This window comes from Pseudorasbora parva, chromosome 18 (genome assembly GCF_024679245.1).
Source record: "Pseudorasbora parva isolate DD20220531a chromosome 18, ASM2467924v1, whole genome shotgun sequence".
Taxonomy (NCBI): domain Eukaryota; kingdom Metazoa; phylum Chordata; class Actinopteri; order Cypriniformes; family Gobionidae; genus Pseudorasbora; species Pseudorasbora parva.
Window position 1 is genome coordinate 25572823 of NC_090189.1, and position 13292 is coordinate 25586114.

Genomic DNA, 13292 nt, shown 5'->3' on the forward strand with positions numbered 1-13292 from the left:
GGGGAAATGCCCCCCTTAAGGACCCCCTTGTTTTTTCTGTTAAACAAAATGTATCTGTCTAGAATAGTAATCCTAGTTTTGACAATGACCAGAGTTTTCATGTTATTGGATTTTTATCACAAATGTAATTTGTCCAAAGGGGAGTTTTGCCCCACAGTTGGGGTAAAATGCCCCAACTTTGACAAAGCATATACATACAGTTCTCTTAACATATTTAACATATTTACACCAAAATCAAAGTAGTTTTAGAGATAAGCTGAAGATGAAAAACAGTAAGGACATTTGATGGAAAAACAGTGATGTTCAGAACATGGTAATAGGCCTAGTAATTATGAGGGGACGTCACCGCAAGAGTCTTTCTGAAAACAGAATTATATTTTCCTTAAATAAAATGTTTTCCCTACGGCCTTAGTATTCTCATATCATATATCACTGTTATGTTCTGCAAAACAATTTTTTTCTTAGCTGTTAAAAAATTATATTACTTAACGTAAACATCCCTTTTCTCTCAGGTAGGTCGTCAGTGTAAGCTTCAAGGTGAATACTTCTACATCACTCTGGTCAACGTAGTCCATGGCATTAACAAAAACATATCTTAACTTTAGTAGTTATTTTGTGGAAAACACTAGAGTGTCATGGATTATGATGTCTTTATCTTTTCTGCGGCTTGAAACGGGTAGGCTATTTATGCTGAGTTCCAGGCAGGTTTTGAGCCCGTACGTTACGACTTAACCACGACTCACAACTTTGTAGCGTTCCAGGCAAAGTCACGCCAAACTGAGCACAAGGAATTGTGGTAGAGAGATGTACAAAGCATGGCGGACCGTACAGGGCTTATGCTGCGTTCAAGGCAGGTTTTTGAGCCCATAAGTTACGACTTCAAACCAGACAAAGGCAAAATCACGCCAAACTGCCTGAGAGCAAGGAATTGTGGTAGGAAGATAAGATGTCAGATGTCAGACTGGTCTTATGCTCATTTACAATCATTTCTATCGCCAAAGGTGCTTAAACTTTGCTTATTTGAGGGAAATGGAGGAGAAAAATGGCGCATAAGGCAAGCTGTTATACCTTTTATTTTACATTACTTATGCCTATTTGGTATTCATTGATTATTGCACTCAATGGACTGGAAACCATAGCTAACGCTAGAAAAGCTAATGCATAACATTTGCGGATAAATAACGTTAGAGCAATACCTTATATTAATAAACAATTCGATTTTTAATGTACTTTTTAATGGACTTTCATGAACAGCATCAGGTTCTGCCATTGTTGTTTCGGGCTACTGTAAAAAAAAAAAAATCAGGTCTCCAATTGAACATTTTCAAGTGACTGATCACATCTAAATTTTTCAGTTGGCAGAACTGAATTTTTGTGAATTATAAATTGCATCAATGCACAGAATTTTAATTCAGTCACTAAACTTTTTTTTTTTTACAGTGTAGGCTGTCAATGGAAGGAAAAAAAATATCTCAGATTTAATCAAAAATATCTTTATTTGTGTTCTGAAGACGAATGGAAGTCTTATAGGATTAGAACGACACGAGGGTGAGAAATTAATGAAATAATTAACATTTTTGGGTGAACTATCTCTTTAAGAGATGTTTCTTTTTCTTTTTCAGTAAAAAAATAAATAAAAAAATGCAAAATTGCAAAAATGCCTGTTTCCTGGGTTTTCTTACATTTTTTATTTATTAATGCAGAAGCAAATTTGAATTTTGGCAGCCATCACAGACATAATCAATGCTTCACTTAGAAAAGCTGCTCCAAGTTGTCCTGGCGTTGTGAGCCATTGCATAAACTGGCTATTTCAATAATTGTTTATGCGATCAAGTTATTACATGGTTTCAGGAAAGTGTAGAACTTCAAAGTCATCATCAAAATAAAGTCACCTCACCTAAAAGCAGATGAACCAGATGAGCTTAAGAGTAATAGGGGTTATAGGGACTTTTGCCATTAAGCATGATACTTACTTTGTCGTCTTGGTCTTACTGTCCTCTTTATTCCATAAAACATGCTTTACTTCTCTTTACATATAAACATGTTGTCCATATGCAAATATCACTATCACAGATACAAAAGGGCTCAGTATAGCATATAAAACACCGCAATTCACATCCTTAAATGTATTAAGGTATCAGTTTAAATCTATTATGTTGAGCAGACACTAATAGACTTGCATGTTTTTTGTTTTGTTTAATTAATAGAACACAAATTACAAAATCACGGTGACCTTCACAAATGAAATATATTTCTTCATTATGCATTTCTTGAAAGAAAAATATGTCTATGTACTATAGCACATAATAAAACACTTTAAATATAGGGTGACACATTTTATATGGTCCACTTAGTAAATAAATAAGATAGTGAAGGAGAAAAACATACCAGGATACATTTTTGCTAATGATGCACTGATGTTTCCTCTTTTTTTTAAAAGGCTAAATTAAATTGAATTTGAAAGATATTTATCTTTTATATCTACTGAATGGTTGAAATCCAATGGTAAATTAAGAACCATTAGCATATTTTCCTATTAAATACAAAGTCTTGTTGTACAACACATTTACACATTGAAAGAATTTGCTGGTTCAGAGCACATACAATATGTTGGTTTGTGCCTTGAATTGTTCAGTCAACCATGAGCTTTTCATGCCATCCATTCATTTGTTAAAAAGAGTGCTGTAATGACCCAAAAGCAAAACCAGTTTAGACACCTGACATCCTCAGCAGCTTCACCTATTGAACTGGAGATCACAAGGCGTCATGGATTTATCTCTAACAGAGTAATCTTGACCAGGCCAATAAGCATTATTATAAAACTGACACAACCTGAATAACATGAAGATCAAAAAGGGATATAAATAATGGAGGTGAACAGACCAGTGAGCAAGTCGTACTGAGTTTTATCAGCGCTGCTCACAGCTGTGCACATCCAGGTGCAGATCTGATCCCTTTATTCATGCAAACGTTACTATCACAGCCACCACAATCAAACAGGCCAAATATAGACTCTTCGTAATCTACAAATGTAAACCAGTATGTACACAATAATACATAATAAAAGGCAAATTTTGGTATATCAAATAACCCCAGATTTCCAATCCAGATTGTAATAATGTATTTCTGCAATAATTAATTTTGTAAATCTAGCAAAGTTATGTTTTATATATTCATTATTCACTTATAGAGTGCAACAGTTGGGTTCCTGAAGTAAAAACCCCATTCGTTTTCTCCATGCAGGAATTATTTTTTAAAGGCAGACCTACTGTGAGCTATGAGGTGTTCATCGATTATGCGGTTGTATCTATCAGCCTTCATGATTTCAATTTATTACTTAAATAATTATGTTTGACCATAAAATTCCAGGTGAAAAATTACATTACCTTGGATTCTGCAAAGAAATTTCCACCAATCAGACGATCTAAACAAGCAAATCATGCCAAAACAACTGTTTATGCCAATCCACTCCCATAAAGCCTTTAAACATAAAGAGATTATGTAACGCGAGTTACGTAATCAGATTACTTTTTTCAAGCAACAAGTAATACGTAACACATTATAATTTTACAACACCATATCAAAGATACTTTTTCAAAAAAGTAACACAAGTTACTTTGCTTTCCCATGTATGGACTAACACTTCTCTTGTCCGCATGTTGAGAGAAATGTATGTATTTAATCTCACTTTATTAACCAAGTTATTATATATAATTTTAATTTGATTAGGCTGTTTGCATTTCTTCATTGTAGTTATTTCCCTCACTAAAGATTTTAAGTTGCTTTTGTCTTATTTTAAAATACTTTTTTCCATCAAATCAAAAGTTTGTAATGTTGCGATTCACCTAATAGTCGGTTGGTTTGGTTCATGGCTTATAACCTTTTAGATATTTAAAAAAATCCCTATATGGGAAAATAGAAGGAAAAATACTTCTGGAACCAAGGCTGCTAAAAAAGTAGGTGAGTACTAATGCCCTCTCTATTTACTGCCATGCATGGCCGCTGGGTTAGACTACGCTGTGTAAAACCGCTATTGTTTTGTCCACAGTCTTGCTGTCTCTCATTTTACTCAAACGCAACTGCCACCATCTTGCATCTTAGCTGCCGATTTGTGGTGAAAATGACCTTAGAGCACTTTAGTGTTAATCTTGTACTGTAATATTGTTGCTAGGTCAACTAATTTTTGCATTGTAATGGACTTTTTTTTTTTTTCAGAAGCTTTAAGACAATAAGCAGATAAAATTATAAAACTCAAATCACACTCAAATCCCGTTATTTACTTATTCACATCTGTGTCCTGATTACCTTTTTAGGGTTTATTTTGCAAAAATTACCAGCTGACTGTTCATTATCCCTTACATAGCTACTGCAATTCTCAAAATGAAACAATGTAGACATGCATGACAAGATGCCCAGTGTATTTTGTACATATTGTATATCTACAATAATGTGTCAGATCCGTCCTGAAAGATCACTGGCAGTTAAGTCACTCTTGACACCAAGCTAAATAGTAGTCTCAGGCGTGTTTCTAGATATTCCCTCATGCTCTGTGTCTCGTTTCCCATTCTGTCCATTGGCATGCTGAGGTCCTTTGGAATGGGGCCCACTGGGGAACAGCAAATCCATCCTGTTAGATTTGCAGGGACTCGATGCCCTAGAACTCTTCATACCAGGACAAGGGCTCCCAGATAGGGAAGAAGAGGAAGAGGAGGTACAGGGGCCCCAGCCTGGAAGAAGGCTTGATGCTGGACGAGAGCCCACGACTCTACTGAATAATGTTGGACTGGGTTGCGTCGGGGCCAGGGTCTGCTGACTGCCATTCATGCAAATGGAGCTGGTGTCTGTGTAGACCTGGATGGCCGAGCCCGTCTGGACGCGGTAGTTGTACGCCTTCCAGCCCTGTTGTTTCCTCTGCTGACACTGGCACCGGAGGATCCGAATAAAGGCCTGCTTGAACTCACGGCTGTAACAGGGGTAAATAATGGGGTTCAGGCAGCTGTTGAAGTAGCCCAGCCAGAAGATCACTTTAAATAATGTTTCAGGAGGTCGTAAGCTGGTGTTAAATGACCCTAAAATAGAGGAAATGAGAGGTCATTTTTGTGAACAATCTGCATTAGCAGACTTTTTCATCTGTCACCAATAGATGGCAGACTTTATCAACTCACATGTACTATCAAGAGAAACACACAAGTCTTTCTTCCATCATATTCAAGGTTAAATCAGCAGCGTCACCTTAAAGAACTTAAAGAATCAAAACCATTAATATTTTATGTTAATCTTTTAATCTTCTTGACAATAAATATATCCTTTAATTCTCATTAACATTATGTGAACGGATACTATAGTTGTAAATATATTTACAACTATAATATCCCCCCCATTCCCCTTGTTTTCCTAAAATCAGCATCAACGGCAGAACAATACTATCACAAACAATATGTACAAATGCATTCGATTTATATATATATATATATATATATATATATATATATATATATATATATATATATATATATATATATATATATATATATATATATATTACTTTACATAATAATGCAATCTTTTAAAATTATTAATATTTTTCCTGTCAGCCCCTATCATTAATTTGGTCTTAAAACGCAAGTCTATTTTCGAACACTCTCATCCTGCCATAAAAAGCATCATTTGAATAACTTTGCTGTGCACTCTAAGCTTTTATTAAAGCTGTTATATTAGGTTCTTAAATTCTAAAATATCACGAGGAAGATTTATGGTGCTTTTACAATTTTACTCCATCTTTAACCAGCTATCTATTTAAAGCAACAACCAAAAGAATCTGGCTCTTCTAGAGGTGCCATTTTCAAAATGGAAATCTTTCTCAGGTTTCACTCCCTCACTCTCCAAAACATTAAAAAAAGGTCACACAGATCCATCATGCTTTTACAGACTCTGACTGTAGCTCATCATCTCCGCTAATGAGTTTACCAACTCCCTATTCCCTGAGGAATTCACCACTTTTTCAAGCTTGTGTAAATGCCTGATGCGCAGGCCATACCCTTTTTTGGTTCTCGTCTCCTTCACTCTAGTCTGATCTTAGAAATTAGACAAAATAAGTCAACAAGACATACTGTAACTCAGTTCATCTGAAAGATTATATATGTTTTATATATTTTGTAATAATTCCTATGACATTTTCTTTGCTTGGAGGAACAGGATGGATGACTGAAGCGAGAATTGATTTGGTCTAATTTGCTATGGTATGGAAGTGCAGAGACTTGGGTTCATTACCACACTTCAAGAAGAGCCACAGGTGTGAATCCTTGCCCTCCGGTCAGCTTCTGTCTCTGCCAGTAAGTGAATTATTTCATTACGCTAAGATGTTCTTCTCTAAATCACACGTCACTCAGACATCTCTAAGCCAGAGCGTCTATAAATTAAGACAATCTGAACTATAAGTCAACAAACAATCTTACAGCAACCTTGTTTTTTTAAAGGGACAGTTCTCCCAAATCCAAACCCGCAAGACTTTTGTTCATCTTCGCAACACATATTTTTTCAGTTGAAATCTAAGACCTTTCTATTCCTCCATTGACAGCTAAGCAACTACCACTTTGACACTTCAAAAATTTCATGAAGAGATTGTAAACTAATCCATATGAATTGAGTGGTTTAGTCCAAACTTTCTGAAGCAACTTGATCGCATTATATGATGAAGAGATTGAATTTAGGCTTTTATACAGATAAAAACATTGATCAGCAGACATAAACAAATGCTTTGTGCAAAATAATGAACCTCACTGGTTCTTGCTGAAGCTCAAACATACTGCGTAACATGAGAATTAACCTCATTGGTTCTTACTGAAGCTCAAAAGTGCTGCGTAACACGAGAGTGAACCTCATTGGTACTTGCTGAAGCTCAAAAGTGCTGTGTAACACGAGAGTGAACCTCATTGGTACTTGCTGAAGCTCAAAAGTGCTGTGTAACACGAGAGTGAACCTCATTGGTACTTGCTGAAGCTCAAAAGTGCTGTGTAACACGAGAGTGAACCTCATTGGTACTTGCTGAAGCTCAAAAGTGCTGTGTAACACGAGAGTGAACCTCATTGGTACTTGCTGAAGCTCAAAAGTGCTGCGTAACACGAGAATGAGCCTCATTGGTTTTTGCTGAAGCTCAAACGTGCTGTATTACATGAGAATGAACCTCATTGATTCTTTCATGTAAAGTGAACATGCTTGAGCGTCCGTTTGCGTTTACCACAACTGATGTGTGAGTTGATCAAATTCAAGCTGTTAATCATACAAAGCAATTGATTCGTTTCTCTTCAGAAAATTTGGACTAAAATGCTTTCTTTATGAACTTTTGGAAGTGTCAATGTCGTAGTTATGTAGCTGTCAATGGAGAGACAGAAAGCTCTCAGATTTCTTTAAAAACATCTTCATTTGTGCTCCGAAGATGAACGAAAGTCTTATGGGTTTGGATTGGAACGACATAAGGGTGAGTTATTAATGACAGAATTTTTGGGCGAACTATCCCTTTAATCAAAGTAAACAAAAAATCTGCACACTGCTATTTGCTGCTCCCAAAAATATATTAAAAAGGATGTTTCGACCTAAAGGGTCTTTGTCAGGCAAACAACAAGCACAAAACACGTATCCTTTATATATGTGTGAATCATCTCACCCGACCTCATTAATAAACCAATTACCCAATCACCCACTAGTGTAAAAAAGGGATATTATAACAATACAAAATTAAAATTTATAATACAAAATTGAACCAAAACTTTCTTTTTGTATAGTTATAATCCCTTTTATCTTTTTTTATTTTATTTTATTTTTTTATATGATTGTTATATTGGGTTGTATTATAAATTTTTTTTTTGTATTGTTATAATCTCCCTTTTTTGACACTATTGGATTATTGGGTAAATGGTTTAGGTCAGGTGTAATGGTTCACACAGATATACTAAATAATACATGTTTGTGCTTGTTGTTTGCCAGACAAAGACCCTTTGGATTGAAATGTAGTCCTGTTTAATAGCAGTGTGCATATTTTTTGTTTACTTTGATTTATGCTTTATTGAATCTAGCACCTGCAAACGTTTCATTGGATGTGCGCAAATGTTTTCCTTTTGAACTATCCCTATAAGTTCAGTTCTGATATCCAGCTGGCATTGTGAGAAACCTTGCTGTACATGAAAGGTTTGTTAGGTATTTAGTTACTGGTAATTGTGATTAATTAAAGACTTTCGAAACCATAGCCCAAAATAGTGCATACTTCTTTGAGAAAACACATTGCTTGATGGATAAACTCTCATGTGGCCTGGTGGCAAAGTAAGTGGTCATTGATTTTTTTTTCAATAATTTGTATTCAATCTGCCATTAAGAAAAGAAAATGACTTATTCAGCAACATAAAGTAATGTTTGCAAGCCTTTTGAGCTAAAGCAATAAAGTATTTGTGGAAATAAAACATAATGGATATCTTGCTTAAAAATGAGAGACTCACAATTTGCCTGAAAACATGAATCATCATGACCAAATATTGATGCAACGCAACCAGAAATGACAATCTTCTCATATACCAGGCAGTTCACTCCAATATTAATAACATGGCATATGAAAACAAAGGCCACTCAAAGAAGGGAAGTTAACTCCTCAAGGTCAAACACATGGAATATATTTCTCTTATAAATATGTCCTTACTCATTTGCAGGAAAAACATATCGGCCCATCTGCTAAGGTCACTGGGAGCTGAACTTACGGGTCATAAAGTGAATATAGGAGAGTGATTCAATTTTGACCAGATTTTTCTGTGGTGGGAATGGTACCTCTTCAATATTCCCACACCTCATCAGAAAATTCTGGGATCAGATAGGGAGTGAGCCTGGGAATGAGAGAACTCTGAAGACATTGGCATCTCCAGTGCATTCCACCAGGAGACCTCAGCAAGCTTCGGGAACAAGCTCTATAGTAACTCATCCATTGCTGAATTCAATGACCTCACATCAGGTTAACATGACAGACCACGCAGTTCAACTCAAACCAGCACAGGAGTCCAGGCTTCATACATCGTCATTGATTAGAATATATTGCAAAATAAAAAATGTAAAGTGGGGTCATGAATTGTGCCCTTGCAATTAACCTTCTGCATCTGTTCCACTGGCTCTCGTCCATAACAGAGCTCAACACTATTCTTTTCCGTGAGTAAACAGTATTGAACTTTAGCAGTTTTGGACTAAGAGGTCTAACCAATGAAACTTTTGAGCTGGAGACATGTAGTTTTTCCTGGCAACATGATCACATTCTAAAGTGTCACAAGTGGCACTATCTTGACATTCAATCTGTAAAATTACAGCCTATGATTATTTTAAATCATACCAACAACAATGTGACTGTGCAACTGTTCATTCAACTGTATAATGCCCTTGCATGTTTTATTACTAACTGCTTAAACAAAATAAACTATAAATATGTCATTTAAAATATAATATCCTATTTTACAACATTTGGTCTCTTGCAATGCATGGAGCAAAACCAGCAAAGTGCCACAATGAAAAAGTAAGATAGGCCTACATAAGGCCCTAGAAATATTTACATAATCCATATTCCTGCTCTAAAAGTATGATAATGTGTATTACATCGATGACATGGTTCTACAGACAGAATATGCTGCATGCATTCAACAGTTAATCATTCACCTCAGGAACGGCTGTAATTGGAGATAAATTCCATAGAAGACACGCTGCTACAAATATTTATGAAAATCGAATTATTGTTGTATAATGTCACATGGGTTTGTCTCTCATTTGTCCAACAAGGTTGAACTTTATCTCTTATCATGCACTAATGAAATAATGGGGCAGACTGTCTCAAATTGTACGTCCTGGACTCCTTTATGCCACAACAATAATACTTGTGCCCAAAATATGTGATGGAAGAGTAGTTTGGTAATTAGAAATATAATTGGGATGAATATGCATAATGACTAAATGCTGCTATGCACGGATTTAAATGTGAAAGTGACAGCAGTTAATGAGTTTATACATTTATAGCCAATTTTAACCTGTTACATGTTCTGTTTCTATCATTTTGTACAACATGTATTAATTACTTAAATAAGTAATTCATACATTAACTGCATGATTTGTACATGTACATTTGTGAGATGCCATAACTTGGACACAGTCACCTGTATTGCGTATTGTGAAAAGTGCTATACAATTATATGTGAATTGAATTGAAGTTATATGTTTGCTGCAATTTAAAAACTACAAATCGGATTTCTAGTAGGGACACTACAACTTAAAACACGGAAATATATCAAAAGGCTGAAATAATAATAACTTCTGTTCTCCATTACAAATATACCGATTCCCAAATTCTATATTTCAATTAAGTGAAACAATTCGTTGACAATGGAACTTGTGAAGATGGTGCGTAAGGGGCCTAAATATACTTAAAAGTTTGTAGTTTGCTTTTTAGCTGTAGGCAAACTAATAAAGCATACATACCGATGGGTAGAACGAGGAAAAATGGTAACCAGCACAGAATGAACATGCCCACTACAACACCAAGCGTTTTAGCAGCTTTCTTTTCTCTGGAAAACTTAAGTAATTTGACTGTCAGCGAGCTCCTCATGTGGCCTTTGCTGCAGTCATCCTGCGTCTGAGAGCCTTTATAATGAATCCGGAGCGTCAGCTCATTGGAGTCCATGTGCTCCTTCATCACTCCGGCCTCGAGGTTTTTCGTGGTTCTTTTGGCAACTATATACACGCGGAAGTACATGGCCAGAATCACCGCTAAAGGGATGTAGAAGGAGCCGAGCGAGGAGAAGAGCGCGTAAAACGGCTCCTCTGTGATGACACACACAGTGTCATCTTCTGAAGGAGGCTCTTTCCACCCGAGCAGAGGTCCTATAGAGATGACAAAGGCAAGAACCCAAATACCCAGCATGGCCAAGAGCGCCCTTTTCTCGGTCACAACGCTCGGGTACTGCAGCGGGTAACGCACCCCAATGTAGCGGTCTATGGAGATCACGCACAGGCTCATGATGGATGCGGTGCAGCACAGCACATCCACCGCAGCCCAGATGTCACAGAAAATCCTCCCGAACACCCAGTAGTTGAGAATTTCACGCGTGGCAGACACCGGCAGGACAGTTGTGCTCAGCAACAGGTCTGCTATGGCTAAATTGATGATGAAGTAGTTGGTTGGGATGCGCAGGTGCCTGTTGCACACTACGGAGAGAATAACGAGAATGTTGCCCACGATAGCAAACACAATAAAAGCGCCCAGAACCATGCCCAGTGGAAGCGCGCGGCTGAGGCTGAACGAGCTCGGTTCGGTCCCGTTTCCCGCGGTGCTCGAATTGGACACTTCGGAGGAAGCATTACTCAAGAAGTTCACGGAATGATCTGTATCAGAACTCATCTTGCCTCTGCAGTACCTCCATACCAAAGTAAGAGCAGTTTTCACCTTCAAATGCGCAAATTGTTATTTTGGTATTCCAGAAAAAAGGCAGACATGAAAAGGACTAATTCAAAGGATCCGTAGCATACGTTCTGTTGAGCAACAAGCGTGAATAGGAAAAGTCCACAATTAAATGTTGTAGAACGTCCAGTTGATGTGCGTGTCCACAAACTTGGTTGTCTGAGTTCTCCGCAGTGTCTCTCCCGGTGTTCCCGCACTGCCTCTGAGTCTGACCACTCCTGCATTCACCAAACACCCCTCCCCTATGGAGAGGAGACTAGACCTGGCAAAGGAGTACATCTTCACGGCCTATTAAACTGTACATAAAGGCCATGGCAAGCCGTTGTAAGCTTCATTCCTTAAAACCTTTACTTTTTCTAGAATCTATTTTTTTTATTTATTAGTAATATTTATTTTACTAAGTAATCCAATAGAGCCCTTTTCAATTTCATCAATTAAACAATATCTATTTTACTAGTCATTATTACTTTTTCCTTTGCCAGTTATATGTGCCATTAAATTCTATGGTGTAGTTTAGATGTCGAAAGCAAAGTTAACAAAAAAAAAAGGATTGTTCCGCTACAAATGTTGCTGGATGCCTCTTCATGCTTCAAACTGACTCATTTCCAGCTTTGTACTAACCATTTAAACTTTGCTTTTCCTAGTAAAATGTTAAAAAAATATGATTAGGATAATAATAATAATTAATGACAATGACAATTTTTACATTGCTTTAACTCATCAAAATAAGTTAGGCATGCAATTTTCAACTTTTTTCTATAAGTTATACAAGTTTCAACTTTTTAAAGTAGGTTTAATGTAATGTAGACTGAAATGACTTAAAACATCCCAGTTGATTGTATTTATTTTCATAAATTTGGACATCCCAATTTGATTGTAAAAATTTAAGGCAGCAACTTTTTTTGTACATTGTAACACTTGAAAAGATTAGTTCCGGTGTATTTATTATTAGATAAAGATATTATAATTGTTATTTACATTTTTAATAACATTGAGCTCAAACGAGCCATTATGCCATTCTGACTAGTGCTTACAAATGACAAGTAAAATTAAATCATTAGCTGCTGGTTACAATAAAATCTAATGGCAAACGTGTGAATGTAGGAATAGTTAGGCCTACTTTTCAATACTAACACTACTAGTAATCAATCAATCAATCAATCAATAAATCAATCAATCTAGTATTAATCTAGTGAAAAGATGCTAGTCACTACTGTATTACTTGCTAGAAGGTAAAATATAGTTCGTTTTAAAGAATAAATGTCACGATTACACCTATTTTGTCGCCATGGTGACACATGCAAATTACAATAAAGGGGTCTCCAAAGGCCCCATAGCGTGCTGTCAGGTAATATAACACAATGTCAACAGGATAGCATGCCAACACATACCAACTGCTCTATTCTTAGGATCAATTGCAATTTAAAATATGGAAAACTTGCAAACAATATCAAGGTTGATGCATGGTGCTGTAGCGACTCAGGCGAATCAAACACACAATCGCCAGTTACATTTAACAAATATGTTTTGAAAGTTGTGCTCACTAGCATACCTTCCCCCCCAACACAACAGAGGGAGATTCTTCAGTCACCCTGGAAACCATCTGATAAGATCTTTTTATGGCCGGAAAGAATGTGGCCACAGAGCTTTTGACACAGAGACACAGAGCTTTTGCCTCAAATTATAGACAAACCATCTATAAATGAACATGCACCCCAGGACAGTATATGTAAACACATAATTGTTTTGTAAAATGTTTCTTCTGTATGGTATTTTGCATCTTTTTGTCTGTGTCTTAACAAAGTACTAGTTCAGATAA

The 13292-nt window shown here is 36.4% G+C and overlaps 1 protein-coding gene and 1 long non-coding RNA gene across 2 annotated transcripts; one reads left to right on the plus strand and one right to left on the minus strand.

Moving 5' to 3' along the window:
* Positions 1-484: 484 nt before the first annotated feature.
* Positions 485-9327, plus strand: LOC137046542 (uncharacterized). The gene is made up of 3 exons (XR_010898996.1): positions 485-512; positions 6190-6332; positions 8697-9327. It is a non-coding gene; the product is annotated as an uncharacterized lncRNA (long non-coding RNA).
* Positions 2180-11678, minus strand: adra1ba (adrenoceptor alpha 1Ba). Its single transcript, XM_067423795.1, has 2 exons — positions 10495-11678; positions 2180-5069 (listed from the first exon to the last, which is right to left on the minus strand). The coding sequence occupies exons 1-2, from the start codon at positions 11411-11413 to the stop codon at positions 4504-4506; spliced, it is 1485 nt and encodes a 494-aa protein (XP_067279896.1). The 5' UTR covers positions 11414-11678; the 3' UTR covers positions 2180-4503.
* Positions 11679-13292: the final 1614 nt, after the last annotated feature.

What these genes read in the sequence shown, in the direction of transcription:
- adra1ba (XM_067423795.1), bottom strand. Translation starts at nt 11,413, where the DNA reads ATGAGTTCTGATACAGATCATTCCGTGAACTTCTTGAGTAATGCTTCC. An exon ending in TTTCCTCGTTCTACCCATCG is followed by an intron (nt 5,070 to 10,494) that starts GTATGTATGCTT and finishes CCTCTATTTTAG; the next exon opens with GGTCATTTAACACCAGCTTA.